The 17,218-nt window shown below is 48.0% G+C and overlaps 2 protein-coding genes across 10 annotated transcripts in view; one reads left to right on the top strand and one right to left on the bottom strand.

Moving 5' to 3' along the window:
- The first annotated feature begins 1,013 nt into the window (after positions 1–1,013).
- Positions 1,014–13,069, top strand: RNF34 (ring finger protein 34). 2 transcript variants are annotated; one of them, XM_027689277.1, is made up of 6 exons: positions 1,014–1,109; positions 7,843–8,061; positions 9,402–9,791; positions 10,113–10,166; positions 10,411–10,612; positions 11,695–13,069. In XM_027689277.1, exons 2-6 carry the CDS (start codon positions 7,858–7,860, stop codon positions 11,880–11,882), a joined length of 1,038 nt encoding a protein of 345 aa, XP_027545078.1. In that variant the 5' UTR covers positions 1,014–1,109; positions 7,843–7,857; the 3' UTR covers positions 11,883–13,069. The 2 variants fall into 2 exon arrangements, with proteins under 2 accessions (XP_027545078.1, XP_027545077.1); XM_027689276.1 differs by lacking the exon at positions 1,014–1,109 and adding an exon at positions 5,170–5,221.
- A 723-nt stretch (positions 13,070–13,792) lies between these two features.
- The window catches only part of KDM2B (lysine demethylase 2B), a 117,343-nt gene continuing 113,917 nt past the window's right edge, over positions 13,793–17,218 (bottom strand). For 6 of the 8 annotated variants that reach the window (XM_027689272.1, XM_027689267.1, XM_027689268.1 and 3 more), the window contains 5 exons: positions 17,002–17,165; positions 16,388–16,549; positions 16,028–16,129; positions 15,487–15,705; positions 13,793–15,033 (listed from right to left, as the gene is read on the bottom strand). In XM_027689272.1, the coding sequence (XP_027545073.1) occupies positions 14,852–15,033; positions 15,487–15,705; positions 16,028–16,129; positions 16,388–16,549; positions 17,002–17,165 (829 nt within the window). In that variant the 3' untranslated portion in view covers positions 13,793–14,851. The remainder of the gene's footprint in view (positions 15,034–15,486; positions 15,706–16,027; positions 16,130–16,387; positions 16,550–17,001; positions 17,166–17,218) is intronic. The other 2 variants (XM_027689271.1, XM_027689275.1) reach the window with 1 other exon arrangement.

Below are 17,218 nucleotides of genomic sequence, written 5' to 3'. Positions count from 1 at the left end.
GGGAGACCGCGCGCGCCCCGCCCCGCCGCCCAATCGCCGCCGCCGCCGCCGGCGCGCGCGCGGCGCCGCGGCCAATCGGAGGGGCGGGAGGGGAGGAATGGGGGGGAGCTGTGCGACGGCACCGGGGGGACGGTCCGGCGCTCTGAGCGCGGGAGAGACGTTCCGGGAAGAGAAGTGGCCGGGGAGAGAAGGGCTCGAGGCGTCGCCCTGGAGCTTCTTCCCCAGGGCTGCCCCGGACTGTGGGGATCCATGGGACGGGCTCTGCAGAGCTCTGGGACGGGCTGTGGAGGTATGGCCACAGGCTGTGGGGAGCTGTGACAACGGGCTGTGAGGAGCCATGGCCACGGGCTGCGAGGACCTAAGGCCATAGGCTGTGGAGAGCCATGGTCCTGGGCTGTGGAGAGCCATGGTCCTGGGCTGTGGAGAGCCATGGTCCTGGGCTGTGGAGAGCCATGACCAAGGGCTGTGGAGAGCCGTGACCAAGGGCTGTGGGGCGGCCACAGCCCATCAGGAGTGACTGTGCACTGGAACAGGCTGCCTGGAGAGGGTGTGGAGTGTCCTTGCGGAGAAGAACTTGGGGGTGATGGGTGACGGAAGACTCAATGTGAGCTGGCAGTGAGCAACTGAATCCTGGGATACAACAAGTGGATGTGGCACTTTGCAATAGGGTTGAGTTTACAAGGTGGTGATAGGTCAAATGTTGGACTTGATGATCTTTGAGGTCTTTTCTAGCTGTAATGACTCAGTGATTCTGTGATTACCAGAGATGGCCACACTTGTACCAGGTGAGGCAGAGGTGACCACAGGCAGGGGCTTGGTGGGGCTGCTGCCAATTTTAGGAGCTCTCTAAACACAGACGCGGAGTCTGAATTTGGAACAGAAACATCATTTATTATGCACAGGGTACAAGGTGGAGTTTTCCACGAATCAAGCACCCCAAGGTGTAAAAAGTTACATCAGTAAAATTTCCGTGAACCTGCCTATCCAATACATATTCTCTCTGCTTTGACAGGAGTGTTTCCATGTTGCAGACAGAGAACACCATGGAGTGAATTCACCCCTGTTTGGATTTGCAAGTTAATTGTGATGCAACAAAGACGTTTCCACATGTAAGTTTTTATTTTCTCAATAAGTTGTTTAAAGTACTTCATTAAGGCATCGTATTCCCAAGGAAAATACTCCAATTATTATAATAGTTCTCATTTTTGTAAGTGAGAGCAAAACAAAATTCACTGTTATTATACATCTGCATGTCCCTGGGGATTTCGTTGCTCTGCTCCTGATTCATGCCTGGGGGTGGTGAGAGGGGGAGGAGGAGGCAAATCAAGCGGGGAGTAATTTTCTAGAATACATTTACATTTAAGAAACTTAACATTGTAGTTAGTTGCTGCTGGCGTAATTAATGATCGTTTCCCAGCCCTCAATGAACTCTCTGAACTATATCTGAATATAAAACCCGGGAAGTAACTCCAGCTATTATGTTACAAAGGTCAATTTACTGACATTTCCTGAAAATAAAGCACTATGGCTTTGGGTGGAAACACGGAACTGGTGGCGTGGCTGGGCAGGGAGGGGAGGGAGATGAGATAAAGGCTGGGCTGCAGCAGCTTGTGCAGAGCTGGGAGGAGAAAGGAAATGGCAAACATCTGGTTCTGATGTTTCTGTGCAAGGCTCTGAGGCTGAAGTGTGAACTCTGCTGACAATCCTTCAGTGCGTGGTACAAAGAACACTCAGAATACACTTTTAAAGTCTATTTAAATGAGCTCAAACGCCTAAAAACCAGCCCTCCAAATTTCAAATACGCAGTGAGAGATGATGTTGGTTATATTAAATTCAAGATTAGGTAACAGAGTTGAAAAAGTCATCTTTTATCTTACCTAAAATAGCCCCTGAGTAACATCCCTGAGCTCATCAAGCAGGAAATGGCCTCTGTCTGGGATTGGGGATCCTTCCATTTCTGTGCTGAATCTGTTTGAACCAAGTCTCTGCAGCCTGAAAACCTTCTCACAGGTAGTTGCACAATGCTGTGTGTCTCTGGTAGAAAAAGTGAATATCATAATGACAAAGTGAAAACTATAATGAGAAAGCCAGTTGTATCCTGGGCTGCATCCAAAGGAGTGTGGCCAGCAGGTCGAGGGGAGGATTCTGCCCCTCTGCTCTGCTCCTGTGAGACCCCACCTGCAGTGCTGTGTCCAGCAGCGAGGCCAGAGGAAGCCACCAAGGTAATCAGAGGGCTGGAGCAGCTCTGCTGTGAGGAAAGGCTGAGGGAATTGGGATTGTTCAGCCTGGAGAAGAGAAGGGTGACCTAATTGTGGCCTTCCAATACCTGAAGGGAGCTACAAGAAAGATGAAGAGAGACTTTTGACAAGGCCTGGAGTGACAGGACAAAGGGGAATGACTTCACACTGACAGAGAGTTCGGTTACATTAGATATTAGGAAAAAATCTTCCCTGTGAGGGTGGTGAAGGGGTGGCACAGGTTGCCCAGAGAAGCTCTGGCTGCCCCATCCCTGGAAGTGTCCAAGGCCAGGTTGGATGGGGCTTGGAGCAACCTGGGATAGTGGAAGGTGTCCCTTCCACTAGAGGGGTTTGGAACTAAATGGTCTTTAAGGTCCCTTCCAACCCAAACCATTCTGTGACTCCTCCTATGGGCATTAACATCCAACCTGAAATTCCCAGATAAAGGCCAGCAATTAAGTTTGTCTTTTTTAACTTTACTATAAAATTTTGCAGATTGTGAGATTAAACCCAAATTACCATTCCTGGGAGGAATCCCTTCTGTCCCTCTCTCTCTGGTGATGTGTAAAACCACGGGGGATTACGGAGCCGCAGCGAGGCACCACCACTTGTTACTTGGTGGCAGAAGTAAGTGGGACATCTCGCAGTAATAGATTGAAATCTTTTAATGCTGCTTTGGCACGACCCAGAAGGCTCAGTGAGGGCAAGTCTGTTATTAATAGAACCTCTCCAAGTGCTCCTTTTCACCCACGGAGTAGCCGGCGGAGTTAAAGATCCTTGTTTAAAAACCACCAACATGGTTACAATTTAGGCAAATGCAGTAAAAGTGATCTCAAATCACATGTTAAGAATATGATTCATCAAGATCTGCCCAAATTAAGGCAGGAGTGGCAGGTGCAGCTGCCAGCACAGTCACCAGATCTCAGCTCTGTCAGGCCCACGTTACTCCCTAAAACATCTGTGCTTGGGAGGATTGTTTTTTGGCAAGTCCTTAACGGAGAGAAAGGGAAAATGTTGGGTTTTGCTTGGTTTGGATCATCTGTGGGGCAGCTTTTACCCTGTTACAGTGACTGCATGAAGCTCTCATGCTTTAATGTAAGATTATTAACAAAAATATGTGTATAGTTTGGTAGTTCAAGGTGAATCCGAATAGACAGAGTTTAGATGACACAGAAGTTTTTAAAACCAAACTCCACTGATATTTCTGAAGGTGTCTTCAAGCAATTTCTTGCATGAGAAATGTTGGGAGTGTGCCATATCTTGTTCCAACATTGTATTCACAAGGCTTTTCTATTTTTTCAGTTGCTTTGACTAAAATTGCAAGCTATTATTGGAAAAAAATGACATTTTTATTAAGCCATGTGTAAAAGTTCAGAGCACATCTCAAGCTTGTTGGGGAGCCTAAGAATTTCCAAAAAAAGGTGACCTGATTTTGAAATAAAACATGGTGTCAGTGCAAATCCAGAAGTTGGACTGTGTGAAGTACCTGCTCCTACTCCTAAAGCTGCCAGGGCTGCGTCCTTCACGTGCCAATTACACACTGATTTTTTTGACTCAGTTCTTGTATCTGACTTGCTCCAAAAATAGATCCTTTCTGCAGAAATCAGCAGACTGTATCCAACCCTCTGTAGGGGTAAATTTGATTTGTGGGCCATTTTTATTTTCAGCCACTTTTGTCTGTTCCTCTTTTTGGCAAAGGCCTCCCTTGCTCTTGGCCCTGTGTGTTCTTATGTAAAACCTTCCCAAAGCCTTGGTGGGGTTTGTACTGCTGGGGTTTCTTTAATGTAATCTTCTGGTTAAAAGCTTTTTGTTCCTACAACCTATGGTTATTATTTTTATATATATCCCATTCACAGCCTGGGGAAAAAAATAATGGCATCTAGAAGCTCGCTGGAAATGGATTTTTAAATAATAAACCTTCTTTTCTCGTATTTAAAGATTATCACCAAAGGGCTTGGTAGAATAAAACTGAAAGAGGTGGATTTAGGTTAGATGTTAGAAGGAAATTCCTTACTCAGAGGGTGGTGAGGCCCTGGCACAGGTTGCCCAGAGAGGCTATGGCTGCCCCATCCCTGGAAGTGTCCAAGGCCAGGGCTTGGAGGAACCTGGGAAAGGGGAAAGTCGTTAGGGTTGGAAGGAACCTCTGGAGATCATCCAGTCCAACCCCCCTGCCAAGGCAGGGTCACCTGGAGCAGGTGACACAGGAACATGTCCAGGTGGGTTTGGAATGTCTCCAGAGAGGGAGAATCCGTGCTCTCCCTGGGCAGCTGTTCCGGGCTCTGCCACCTCCACGGAAAGAAGTTCTTCCTCATGTTGAGGTGGAACTTCTTGTGTTTCAGTTTATGGCCATTGCTCGTCATCCTGTCACTGGGCACCACTGGAAAGAGTCTGGCACCATCCTCTGACACCCCTTGGAGGTATTTATATGGATTGCTGGGATCCCCCCTCAGCCTTCTCCAGACTAACCAGGCCCAGCTTCCCCAGTCTCTCCTCATAAGGGAGATGCTCCAGTCCCTTCAGCATCTCCGTGGCCTCTGCTGGACCCTTTCCAGCAGAAACTTGTCTTATCCTGAGGAGCCCAGAACTGGACACAGCACTCCAGGCGTGCCTCGCCAGGGCCGAGTGGAGGGGCAGGATCACCTTGGTGCCACCACCGGAGCCACCAGCTATTCCACTATAAGTGACACCATCAGTGCCCCCCGGACCCCACAGTCCCACCGTCGGTTCCCCCCCCCTTCCTCCCTCCTGTCCCGGCCCCGCTCGGGGCATTTCCTTGCCCCGCCCATCACCGTCTCGTCCCCTGCTCCCATTGGTCGCTCCCGTTTGCCGTTGGGGCGGTGCAGCCAATGGTCGCGCGGCGCGGCGGCGCGACAGCCAATGGTCGCGCGGCGCGGCGGCAGGGCCCGCCCTCCGAGCGGCCGGTCGGCGGGGCCGGGAGGGGCGGGGGCGGCGGCGGCGCTGGAGCGGCGGGAGCGGCCATGAAGGTGAGGGGGGAGCCGTGAGGGTGAGGGGCTTTGTCTGGCGGGGAGAGCGCCTTTCCCTCTGCGGGGAGAGGGAGGGAGGGAGGAGGGGGCGAACAGCGGAGGGTGGCGGGGCCGGGCCCCCCGTAGGGTGTCCGGGCTGGGCCTCCCCTCAGGCCGCGGCCGCCGTCCCGCTGTGAGGGGCGACCGCGCCGTCCCCGCCGAGCTGAGGGGCCCCCGCGCCTTGTGCTGAGTCAGCAGCCGGGCAGGGCCCGGGCTGGGCCTGTGAGGGGCACAGCGGGGGCTGCCGGACCCCGGGGCGCTCCCGAGGCTCCCGGGGCTGTCGTGCTGTCAGGGGGAAAAGCTTTGCTTGGTCTAAGGGAGGGTCAAAAGAGGAAGTTTCAGTTAAAAATAATTAAAAATGCATCCCTTCCGCTGCTGTCCCGCTGCTCTGGTAGCACCCTCCGCTTGCACAGGTGTGTGGGGGACAGCGCTCGCCCTCCCAGCTCAGCTGCCTTTCTCAGCTGGAATCCTCCTCAGGTAACACCCTGACAGCCAAAAACAGCCGCAGAGAAGTTGCAACGCCGTGTTTTGCCCCTGTAGGACGCACATAAGGTGTGGAGAGAGAGGATACTCGATGGCAGCTGGTGAGGAGAGAATATGGAAATGGAGAGTGGTGGTTTTGGTGCAGAAGTTGGCAGCGTTTTAACTGATTCTCAAGGGAGGGAGTTTTTGTTTTACCGTGTCTCATTTGTGTGTTGTGTTGGTGCCTTTCAGCACGGTCTCGTTTCTTTTGCAGAGCAATCTGAAGAGTCTAGACTCTGTAATTCAATTATCAGTTAATGACCCGAGGGCTTAGGAGGAATCCACAGGTGGTGCAGATAGGTTAAGGAGAAAATTAATGCTGCCCAGGTAGCCCTATCTTAAACCTTAAAATGACTGAGTGGTTGGCAGTAAGATAAAGAGATTCTCTGTTTTCATACTAACAACATTCATGTGTCCAAAGTGGGTAACGAAAAGTTCCTAAAAATATATTTATTTAGTGTTGACAGTGATGTCTGAGCAGTTATTACAGGCTCTGGAATAAAATAGGTCTAAGAAGCAGGTGTGAAACCCTCAGGCAGGGGTTGTTGTGCTAGCAAATATCTCATGTCCCTTTAGTCATTGAGTGTTCTGCTGCTGCCCTGACCCCCCAAAATGACCATAGTTGTGTAAGGAAATGAGTTGAATTTTGACAGACTCTTTTGGTTCATTGTTTTATTCTTCTGGTATTTGTATGTGGCTTTGTCTTAAGGTGAGAAAAAGTATTTTTCAAAAGTCCCAAGTTTTAAAACTCGGAGCTCTGATGGATTAAGTCATTGGTTTTCAGGTTCTGTTTCTGGAAAGTTAATTCCTCTTGCCTAATAAACTAGGAAAATTATGTGTAACTTGTTTTGTCCAGGAAAAATTAATATTGATCTGTTTTCTGTTTTTATTATTGAGAAGTAGAAAACAAGCCTTAGTTTGAGGATTGGATTTCATATAGAAATTGGTTACTACAGGAGTTACAGCACCATGTCACTGAGCTGACGTGCCTGTTCTGGTTGGTTTGGGTTTCACAGCAAGTATTACAAGTCTCATAAGCAATTATTTTCTGTCTTTGTGCTTTGGGGAAACAAAAAGAGGCTGCTCTGGAATGAAAAAGAGAACAACTGTTAAGGAAAAAAAGTATGAACAAATAGTTATGTTTATAGGAAGTTGTACCCCTCAGCTTCCTTCCAGAGAGAACCTGATGTGATTGTTTACCCCTCCTCTTTTTTTTTGAGCAGGTTTCAGGGAGCCACCTGACAATGATTAAACATGTGACTTGAACAGCTTGGAGTCCAAATTCCACCTCTGAGTAGAATATGCACTTTTGATAGAGAATCCAGCACTAAAGGCTTTCAAGGATAAAAAGTAGCACTTCTTTTATGTGTCTAGGATTTTTTTGTAGTGTTTTAAGACTGTGTGACTCAAAACTGAAATCCAATCAAGAGAGAATAAGGTCATTTAAAGTTGTTTTAGTTCTTGTTAGACATTTTGTAAGGCAACAAAACAAGGGGCTTCAGGGAAGTCTTGAACAGCGTTTCCCTCTCAGTGAAACCAGACTGTAATTAGCTTCTAACGAAGATTGGTTTTCAAGTTTAAAACCCAGGAATGTTTTTTTAGAGAGAGTTTTGTTGTGAGTCATACAGGAGCTGGATTAGTTCTGGAGCAGATCCTGCAGGGACAGCTCTGCATTAATCATGAGAAATTGCTGTCTCTGCCTATCAGCCTCTTGGGTTTTGCCCCTCACCTACTACAGCCTGTCAGTCTCCTCCTTCCTTGCTCTGTGTCACCTCCTCAAATTCCTGACTTTTCTCATGGGGAATTCTGCTGGAAAAGGAGTTGTGAATGTGAGCTCCCTGTGCCTGCGTTGGCTTCTCAGAGGCAAATCTTTCCCACTTTGGATTTCAGCTGGAGTGGAGCTCGCGGGGCTGTCACAGGATTCCTGGTGCTCTGGGAATTCACACCACATGCTTCTGGGATGACGACAGATGGAGTGAAGCAGCTCCTCAGTAGCAAAGTCACATCTGATGGGGGCCTTCAGATATTAATTTTCTGCTCTTGCTTCTTGATGTTTTCAGGCGGGAGCTACTTCCATGTGGGCTTCCTGCTGCGGATTGCTGAATGAAGTCATGGGGACGGGAGCGGTGCGTGGCCAGCAGGCTGGATTTGGAGGAGGTGCTGGCCCATTCAGGTTTACACCAAGTACAGACTTCTCAGCATATCCAGCTCCAGCTGCAGCCAGCACTAACATTGTCTGCAAAGCCTGTGGACTTTCCTTCTCAGTTTTTAGGAAAAAAGTGAGTATATTTCCTATTACATGGTATTTTTACCCTGTGAACTAATCTGTGGCATACTGGGAGATGAGTGTGTGTTTCTCAGAAAACGAAGGCAGAAATCCAGGGAGGGAGGAAGTGCCTTGTTCTGAGGTCACAGGAAATTACTGTCAGCCAGGATTAGAAGTTAAGAGGTCTCATGTTCATTAGTCAGTGACACGCTGGATCTGGGCTGACCTGAAAATTAACATACTCTCATTTGTGAGATACAAATGTGTTGGCTTCAGGATCTTGAACATTAAAGCAGATCTGTTTTTGAAGATGGCATCAAACACAGTGGTTGAATACTGGAAAGGACAAACTGCGTGGTGGAAAAGGTAAAAACTCACAATACAGTATCACAGCCTCTTTCTGGGAATTCCTAGTGCAGTTCTGATTGTTTCCTAACCAGCCTTAGAAACTGTTGTGGTCCAACAGCCTGTTGCTTCTTTGGGAGACAGGCAGGTGGGTTAATGCAGATAAATAAAATTGAGATTGTTAATATTATTTCTGTGTACCACAACTGTCCAGGCTTGTTATTTTGTCCCCTCAGTGACCTAATCCTCGGCAGCTCTTTCAGATGATTGTGAAACCTCTTCCCTCCATCTATGTGTTGTTTCCCCCTTCCCGTGTGTCCTGTTGATCACAGGGCAGACTCTTTGTTGAATTAAGTGTTGTGTAGGGATGTTTTCTGAAGCTGATATTAATTTTCTAAAATCCTGAAAGCCTCAGAGAGTTTGGGTTTGTTCACAGCAGATGAAATGCTGACAGTCTTGTCTATTCCAGCTTTTGTGTATTGTGAGTCTTTTGAACAAAGCTCTCTTCAGAAATGACATCTGGGCATTTGGGAGTATTCCCCTATCATGTGATTCATCACATCCGAGGCCTACTTTGCATTCTGGGAATCAGTTGAGGAAGAAGTTGAGAAGTTCTCTAAAGTTTGGGGGTTATACTCTTTTTTTCTACACACAAAAAGAGCAGCAACAGTAAATGCAGAAGTGTTTTAACAGACCATAAAATTGGTTTCAGCTTTGTTTGTTGGTTAAACTACAACTTGAGTACTTTATTCATTTGTTTATTCCTAATGTTTTTCACTGAGACTTCATATCAGCTTCAGTATTGCCGCAAAAGCGAGGGACTGCCTTGGGGCACCTGCAAGACTATCTGACAGGGCAGTTTTCTGGACTTAAATCTTAAAAATTCCATATGTCACAATTGACAGTGGAAAAACTAATAGTAAATTCCGCAGCCTGGAGAAGGAAGGAGCAGGGCCTGGATTTGTTTTCTGTGACAAACAGCTGAGTGGCTGTTTTCTTTCCCTTTAGCACGTGTGCTGTGACTGCAAGAAGGATTTTTGCTCCGTTTGTTCAGTCTCACAAGAGAATCTCCGGAGATGTTCCACCTGTCACTTGCTGCAAGAAACAGCCTTCCAGCGACCTCAGCTAATGAGATTGAAAGTGAAGGATCTGCGTCAGTACCTGATTCTCAGGAACATCCCAACAGACACCTGCAGGGAGAAGGAAGACCTGGTGGATCTGGTGCTGTGCCACCACGGATTGGGGTCGGAGCAGGACATGGACGCTGGCAGGTTGCGCTCGTCACGCTCACAGACCTCGGGGTTTTTTACTCATCCCTTTTCCACATCTGTATCCATGTCCAATCCAGGAGAACTTGCAAACAGAAGGGGAAGCACAGGAAGTGGAACACCTTCACAGGTACAGTAATGGACATGTTTAATGGTATAGCACTGGGGGGTTTTTTGGTTTGTTTTTGAAGTTCTGCGTCGATTTAAAATAAAACACCAATTGGTACAGTTTGGAGGGGCAGGAAAAACACCTTTTGTATCTCACACCTGAAACCAGGAGACTACTAGGAAAGATTCCTAGTTTAGGTTAGAGGTGACTTAAACCAATACCGATTAGTAGCAATTGAAACTTCAAAATGTCATTGTCACCTGTGATCACCTTGGTACAAAGAAAAGTGTTTTATAAGAGAATAATGTGTTTTTATTCTGAATAGTTTCATTTTGTACACAGGGCCAAACGGAAACATCTGTAAATAATGAAGAAGAAGAAAGTGCAGAAGAGCAGGTGAGAGATGAACTATCCAAAGAATAGATTTTTGGCATGTGACACCATGAAGTGTTTAGATCTCTCAGCACTTAGCCTCATGCTCTGGTTCTTCCAGAGTTCGCCGTGTCAGGCAATGAATGTCTGCACATACTCGCTTTGAAAATAATTAAGCTTTAGCCAAGCTGCTGCAGCTTCAGGTAGCTCCAAATGTGGGGCTCTGAGCTTATCAGGACATTAAAACCATACAACTGATGTGTTTCAGACCCCTGGACTGTCCAGGAAGCGAGCGAGGGCGTCGCTGTCTGACATTTCAAGCCTGGAAGACATCGAAGGGTTGAGTGTTCGGCAGCTGAAGGAAATACTGGCCTGTAACTTTGTCAACTACTCAGGATGCTGTGAGAAATGGGAACTTGTGGAAAAAGTGAGCAGACTGTACAGAGAGAGCGAGGAAAACCACAAGACACGTAGGTTTATACTTTGTTCTCACTTTCTTAAGACTGTGCATTTTCTGGTTTCCGGTGTTTGGTTCTGCCAGCAGGACTTGGTGTCTGACTTGGAATGCCTGGAAAGTGGGTTTTAGCAATGCAAGGTGCCCCAGAGTAGCTGAACATGGCTCTAGTGATTAAACAAAGCTTTCCAGGGTCGTGCTGGTTTTTCTGAGACTCTTTTCCAAAGCCTGGAGAGCTCAGCTTTCACAGGAAAGGTAAAATTGCACAATTGAGAACCGGTTCCTCAGAGAACATGAAACTTGGCACCTCCACGTGCTTTGCTGGGTTTCAGAGGGCATTAGCCAGAGCTGCTCCCCAGCTGTGCAGGCCAGGGCAGTTCAGCTCTGTCACTGCAGAGCAGAATTAAAAGCTACGCTGGCAAAAGTCCAAGTGGTTTGGTCTGAGTCCATGTTTTCATGGTGAGGTGGTTCTGTGGCTGCAGCTCAGTGACTGGGGTTGTTCTACCTCTGTTCCACTCAGCAGCTGGAGTCTTTCACTTGTGTGGTTACAGAATATCCACAGACCAACTCCTGCTCACACAAACAAAGCTTGAAAAAAAATTAAAAAGCTTTAAACTTAGGATTTTTAGTTTTTCACCATGGTCTGATGGAACATTCAATTATTGATGAGGATGTTGGCTATTTGCAACGAAACTTGACACTTTTTGTTCAGTTCTGCCACCTTTATGGCCTACTTAGGGCTTCCACTTCTTAGTCTGCTTTATTATTATTGTGTTTAATCTTCTGAGGAAAATGTTCTGCCAAACACTGAGCTCTGGGACAGAAAACCAACATGCTCTGAATTTTAATCCAGCATGTTATTTCAGTCATTATATTCTGAATTGAAAATGGTTTTCTGTGTTTAAAGAATGGAGCTAAATATGGGGATATTCACTGAGGGACTTTCTACTGCTTTTGGAGGAATGGAGATTAATTCTTAACTGGGGGTTAGAAGAACTCTTGTGAGGAGGGAGCAGCACAGGAATGGAGTGTGGCTGGGCTGGAACTGCCCAGGTCCTGCAGGGCCCGGGGGCCTGACCCATCTCTGTTGGGTTTCAGAGGGTGAGAAGATGCAGCTGAACGAGGACGATGACAACCTGTGCCGGATCTGCATGGACGCGGTGATCGACTGCGTGCTGCTGGAGTGCGGCCACATGGTCACCTGCACCAAGTGCGGGAAGCGCATGAGCGAGTGCCCCATCTGCCGCCAGTACGTCGTGCGCGCCGTGCACGTCTTCAAGTCCTAAGCCAGCCCCGGCTCCCTGTGGGCAGCAGTGCTGAGCCCCTGCAGCCCTCAGCTCCTTAGTTCTCGGTTAAACACGGCCATTTGAGCACCAGGTTCTGGAGTTTGTGAAAGTTTTCTCTACCCCCCTCCTGCAGGGCAGGGCTGGGCAGGCCGAGGCCAGGCCTGTGTGCAGGGCTGGTGCTGCCCCGCTGACCCGATCACCCTGTTGGTGACTGTTGGAGTCAAACTGTTTACAACAGTTCTTGCTCTCTTCTGAAGAATCTCCTTACACGTTCAGCACTCGGCAAGTGGTCAGCAAACACCTCTGCTTGAGCCTGTGATAGCCTGTGGTGTTCTTAGTGCATTAGAAGCAATGAATATATCAGTTGAATATTCAGCTTTTCTCTAACTCTAGAATGTACCTGTCCTGACATGGTGCCAGGGTCGGGCACGGCTGTAGGAAGCACTGCCATGAACTGTACCTGCACAGAAGCCCTTAAGCAATCTGGCTTTGTGCTGATTGCTCCTTCTGAATGTCTGTCATGACACAATGTGCTGTCTTGGCTGTTCTCTGTCAATGTACAAAACACTCCGTCACTTTGCAGGGCTCAGGGGCTGCACAGGGCTCTGCCAGGTGGGCTCCAAAAACCAGTTACTGGGTGGTTTTGGGTTTAGGAAGAAAATATATTTTTTAAAAGGGGTATTCTAGCAAACCATATTAGGTGTGGTCCTTAATCCGCTCATGCCTGTTGTAACTAATACTCTGTGATGATTGTATTCCATGTGCCGACAGCCTGTGACTGTGAACACTGATCAGGGTCACCACCTCCTGCTGCTAACGTGGAATGTGTGGCATTACTAACCTTAACTGGGGAGGGGGCAGTTGGGAGCAGGGAAAGGAAACAGGTTTTGTTTAAAAACCTCCTGTTCAGAGACTTTCACCCAAGGCTGAATCACCAAAACCAGCTTCCCAGGGGCTGCTGGGGGCCCCATGTTGCTGCCAGCCCTTGGCCCAGGGCTGAGCTGGGCTTTGTACCATCAGCACAGGTACAGGTCCTCTTGGAGCAGGAATTGTGGTGGTCCTTGTAGGATATCTGTGAGTGATGACCTGGGGAAGAGAGGGGCAAGGGTAGCTCTTCTTAGGGATCTATGAGGATCCCTGTGGCCAAGCTTGGCCATGACAGATTGGTTAAGTTCTCTGTAAAAAAAGAGGTGAAGAAGGACCCTGTCTCTCCAGAACAGTTATTCTTTGAGTTGATTAACATAGGAACAGTTTCTGTTTTGATTTGCCATGTGCCAGCAAAGTACCAGAGTCAGGGCTGGGCTTTGCTAAAGCTGTAGGACCTGAGGACTTGTCCCTCTGCTGCGCTGGCACTGGCTCTTCTTTTTGTGAACAGTTAAGTTGGCGTGAAAGAGAGAAAGTTGCTCCTCCTCACACCAAACACAGCTCCAAGCTCTGCTGGGTATTTTTCAGAAGGGAGCAAACCTCTCAATGGCTTTATTTTTTAGAAGTAACTTTTTAATGGTACTTAATTCCTGGAGTCTGTCCAGCAGGGGGGCTAATGAAGACAGACATGCCCTCAGTGTTATTTCCATGCTGCTCATTAGCCACTCAAGCTTAATAAAGATTGGTGATGGGCTCCACCAGCCTCTGTCTCTTTTTTTTTAACCAGCCCTGGAAGTGGTGATTACTCTGCTCAGGCTTTAATGCTTGAGATGTCAGTGCTCCTCAAGCTCACCCTGGGCAGATCCCTGCTGGGGGAATGCAGAAGTGGATGTTTTGCTGCTTCCTCAGTAAAAAAGGCTTGGAATATTCTCACTTAGAGAATGGGACAACGACCACACACTCACTGCACCCACTCTCCACCCCGGACAGCCCCAACTCACCTTCCCCAGCCCCACAGGGGAACAGAAACGCGCAGAACCAGCACCTCTTTTTGTACAATTGTTTATACAAATTCAACAAAGGTAAAACTGCATCAGGAAGGTCTACGAAAACAACACCGTACAACAATGGCACTTATGAATGCAGAATTTTACAATCAGGAAATAACCATGTTATAAACCTTAAATGAGAACTCAACTCACACTTCAAAGAAAGAGAGACTACGTTTGACCATTTATTCTACTGCTGGACTCACTGTATAAATTAATTTTATATTGAGTACAAGAGCTCATGCTACAGAGTGAAACCCTCCTATGTGCAAAAGCTGAAATTGGAATTTTTTTAAAATTTTGAGAAAAAGGTGATTTCTATACAGATAAAAGTGTTTTACTTCAACTATAATTTACACCTTATTTCCACAACATGCTTATGTCACTTCTGAAGTATACAAAGCAGGATATAAACTTCCATTAAAACATGCTTTAAGTTGAAAGTATGAACCTACTTTTCCTGACCTGGGCACGTTTGTAGATAGATACTGTCTACGAAGTATAGGTTAAGTTCTCGCCTACCATAAGTAAAGATAAAAATTGGCAATCAAAACCGAAACACTGGTAATGCATTCAAACATTGCATAAATAATTTTTAAACAATTTTTGTACAAAAATAGTTCTGCATAATGTAAGATGTAACAAAACAAAACGTGTTAAGAAGGCGTGGTCCACTTGAATGACACCAACTTTTTTTTTTTTCTCGTTTTAAGAAATGAAAAGCAGAAATCAAATTTACACTACCAAGCACATGCTGTGGTACTTTAAATAACAGTATTTCTTGGAGCTCAGTCCTCTTCCGGGTGTGAACAATTATCATCAGTAACAGTCGCCTTATGAATTTGCATAAGAGCCAGTGCAGGACATCCCAGGTGGACTGAATTAGTGGCACAAGTTGAAATTCTTAACATGGGTAGTTTCGCGTTGTTCTCGACAAGAGTTGTAAAATCCAATCGCGGCCTTTTCTGATATTCCAAGTTCCCAATTGAAAATAAAATCCCTACGTGTTCTTAGTCCCTTCCCCCCCTCGCCCCAGTATTTACACGAGTCCTTTAACTAACTCAGTTTCTGCAGAAGTTTTTCTTCCACTTGCCCGAACTGGACACTTACGGACATTTCCGCTATGAACTGCTCGCAGCCCTCCTTCGTCACTTGCTTGCAGTACCTCAGGTCAATCTGGCAGATATTCCCACAACGTTTGAAGTAGGACAGGCACTGGTCAGTGACCTTATTGCAGTCTGGGGGGGGAACAAAGGGCAGGAATTAACAACCTGGCTTGGTTTGTTCTCGAACACAAGGACTGTTTATCCCGTATCCCGACCTCGGTCAGTCCTTTGTGCCCCTCCCATGGAATCCCAGGCTGCTCCATCGCCCATCTCAATCCCCACGGCTGTTGTGTAACCGGTGGGATAAAGCCAAGCAGCCAGATGTGCAGAGCACTGGACAATCCCCTGGGAGGATGAGCGTGTGCAGCGCACAGCTCAGAACACGCATGGTGCCACTCACAGCTGCCACAGAGGGGGTGACTGCCCTGGCAGCTGGGGGAACCCGGGAGAGGCCATTTACACCAGCAGCACATCCAGCTGCTGCCCGGGATGGGGGAGTTACACCGGGGCAGGGAAGAGCTGGATCAAACCCCTCACACAAGCCCAACACCACGGGCACTTCCCCTCCCCCTGTGTGTCCCTTACCTGATAAATTAATTTCCGTTAACGAATCCCGCGTGGTGGTTCCGACCGCGGTCAGCAGGTTAATAGACTGATCTGTCACGTGGTTACAGTAACTGAGATTGAGTTTGGAGAGCAGAGGCATGTGCCTGATGATCAGCCGCAGAGAGGCGTCTGTGATATCCAGCCCTGCCAGGCGCAGCTCCACGATGTTCCGTAGCTTGCTCCGGTTGTCGATCTGACCTGGAGAGTGGAGGCAGCAGGTCAGTCCCCTGAGTCCCACCCCCGCTGCCAACATCTGCAGGCCTATGAAATGCACCGTGACACACAACACTGCTGCCCTAGGTCAACTTCACACCCTTCTGCCTGTCTGGAGCTTTGGAGGGGACATCAGCAGGAACACTTGTCTATTTTTGGAACAGGCACGTGGACAAAGCCACCCCCTGATTTCAAAACAAAAGGGATGAAAGTAACTGCAGGGGCCCAGCGGAATTACAAGTCGGGAATAAGCAGTAGGCTGTGCAGTGCATGCCAGAAAGCAGATCCGATTTGCTCAAAATTTCACCTGAGCTGAAATCCGGGCGAATGTGGCATGACCCACAGAACTGCTCCTTCCCTGAACTGGAAGAAAGTGTTTCCATACTCTCTAAAGTACACCCGTTGCAGCCTGAAGAGAAGAAAGTCAGACAGAAAACCAGCACAGTGGCTCAGATGATGGTTCAGCAGCCAGAGAACATCCCTGTCACCCCGGGGCTCCAGCCAGGAGGTGCTGCAAGTCACTGCCTCGAACACCCCGTGGGTCAGCACAGCCCCAGCCCCACTGGTGCCGCTCCAGGGGCTCCTGCCCGTTTGCTCCGAGGGGACACAGCAGCAGGACACGGCCCAGGGGCTGGGATGGGGCTCCCACACTCTCCTCTCCCATTACCTGGCCGGTTGTCCGTGGGCGGCGACAGGAGGTCTCTCATTTGTGCGTCTTTCAGTCCCTCTGCCCACTGCACGTCCAGAGTCCGCAGCAAAGGACAACTGGAGCTGCAAAGTGCCGACACTGCTATCCATGAGCACCCTGATAACAGCAGGTCCCGCAGACCTGCAGAGACAGAAGAGGAGGGAGTGTGTGACCTTCCCAGAGACATCCCAGTGATCTCTGCTACCACATAAAGGCTGGACAACACTCTCGGCGCTCCAGGACAAGCAGGGACCCCGTGAGCCTCCTCCTGCCCAGCTCTCCATCTCTCCTACCACCTGGAACTCCCCAGCTGTGGGTGACCATCAACCCCCAGCTCATCACCTCAGCACAGGCCCTTTCCACCTGTTGGCCAAGACCTGCCTCAAATTATTTTAAGCAAACACATCAAGTAGTCACAAAAAATAATTTTGGGCCATTTTAACCCGCTAACGCTTCATTTTTACATATTTACACCCCAGCCAGGAGAATCTACTCCTCCCCTATGACACCCAATCCCTGTAGACCTTCCCCACAGGCTGCAGTTTAGATACAAACTGGTTTGCTAAATTTGGTGATCAAAACACATCACTTACCTGGTAGTCTGTTGATAAGCCAACTCAGCTGCTTTTTAGATATATTTGTCCAGCTAAGATCAAGGGTTACAGGCTGTCTCCTAATAATGCCACTAAGCATAAGTGGAGTGATGGATTTACAATGGTTTAAATCTATTTTGGTCCATAATCTTTTGTCACAGCACCTACCCAAAAAGAAAAAAAGCCAACAGCACTTTATTTGGCACTTGTTTGGACT

Source organism: Neopelma chrysocephalum, unplaced genomic scaffold, assembly GCF_003984885.1.
Source record: "Neopelma chrysocephalum unplaced genomic scaffold, ASM398488v2 Primary Assembly neopelma1_77, whole genome shotgun sequence".
NCBI classification, from domain to species: domain Eukaryota; kingdom Metazoa; phylum Chordata; class Aves; order Passeriformes; family Pipridae; genus Neopelma; species Neopelma chrysocephalum.
This window is presented reverse-complemented; position numbering and strand designations above follow the sequence as displayed.

Excerpts from the sequence above, each read along its gene's own strand:
- RNF34 (XM_027689276.1), top strand. Across the intron at positions 9,792-10,112 it reads GAAGTGGAACACCTTCACAG|GGCCAAACGGAAACATCTGT; the intron begins GTACAGTAATGG and ends TTTTGTACACAG. Across the intron at positions 10,613-11,694 it reads CGAGGAAAACCACAAGACAC|AGGGTGAGAAGATGCAGCTG; the intron begins GTAGGTTTATAC and ends GTTGGGTTTCAG.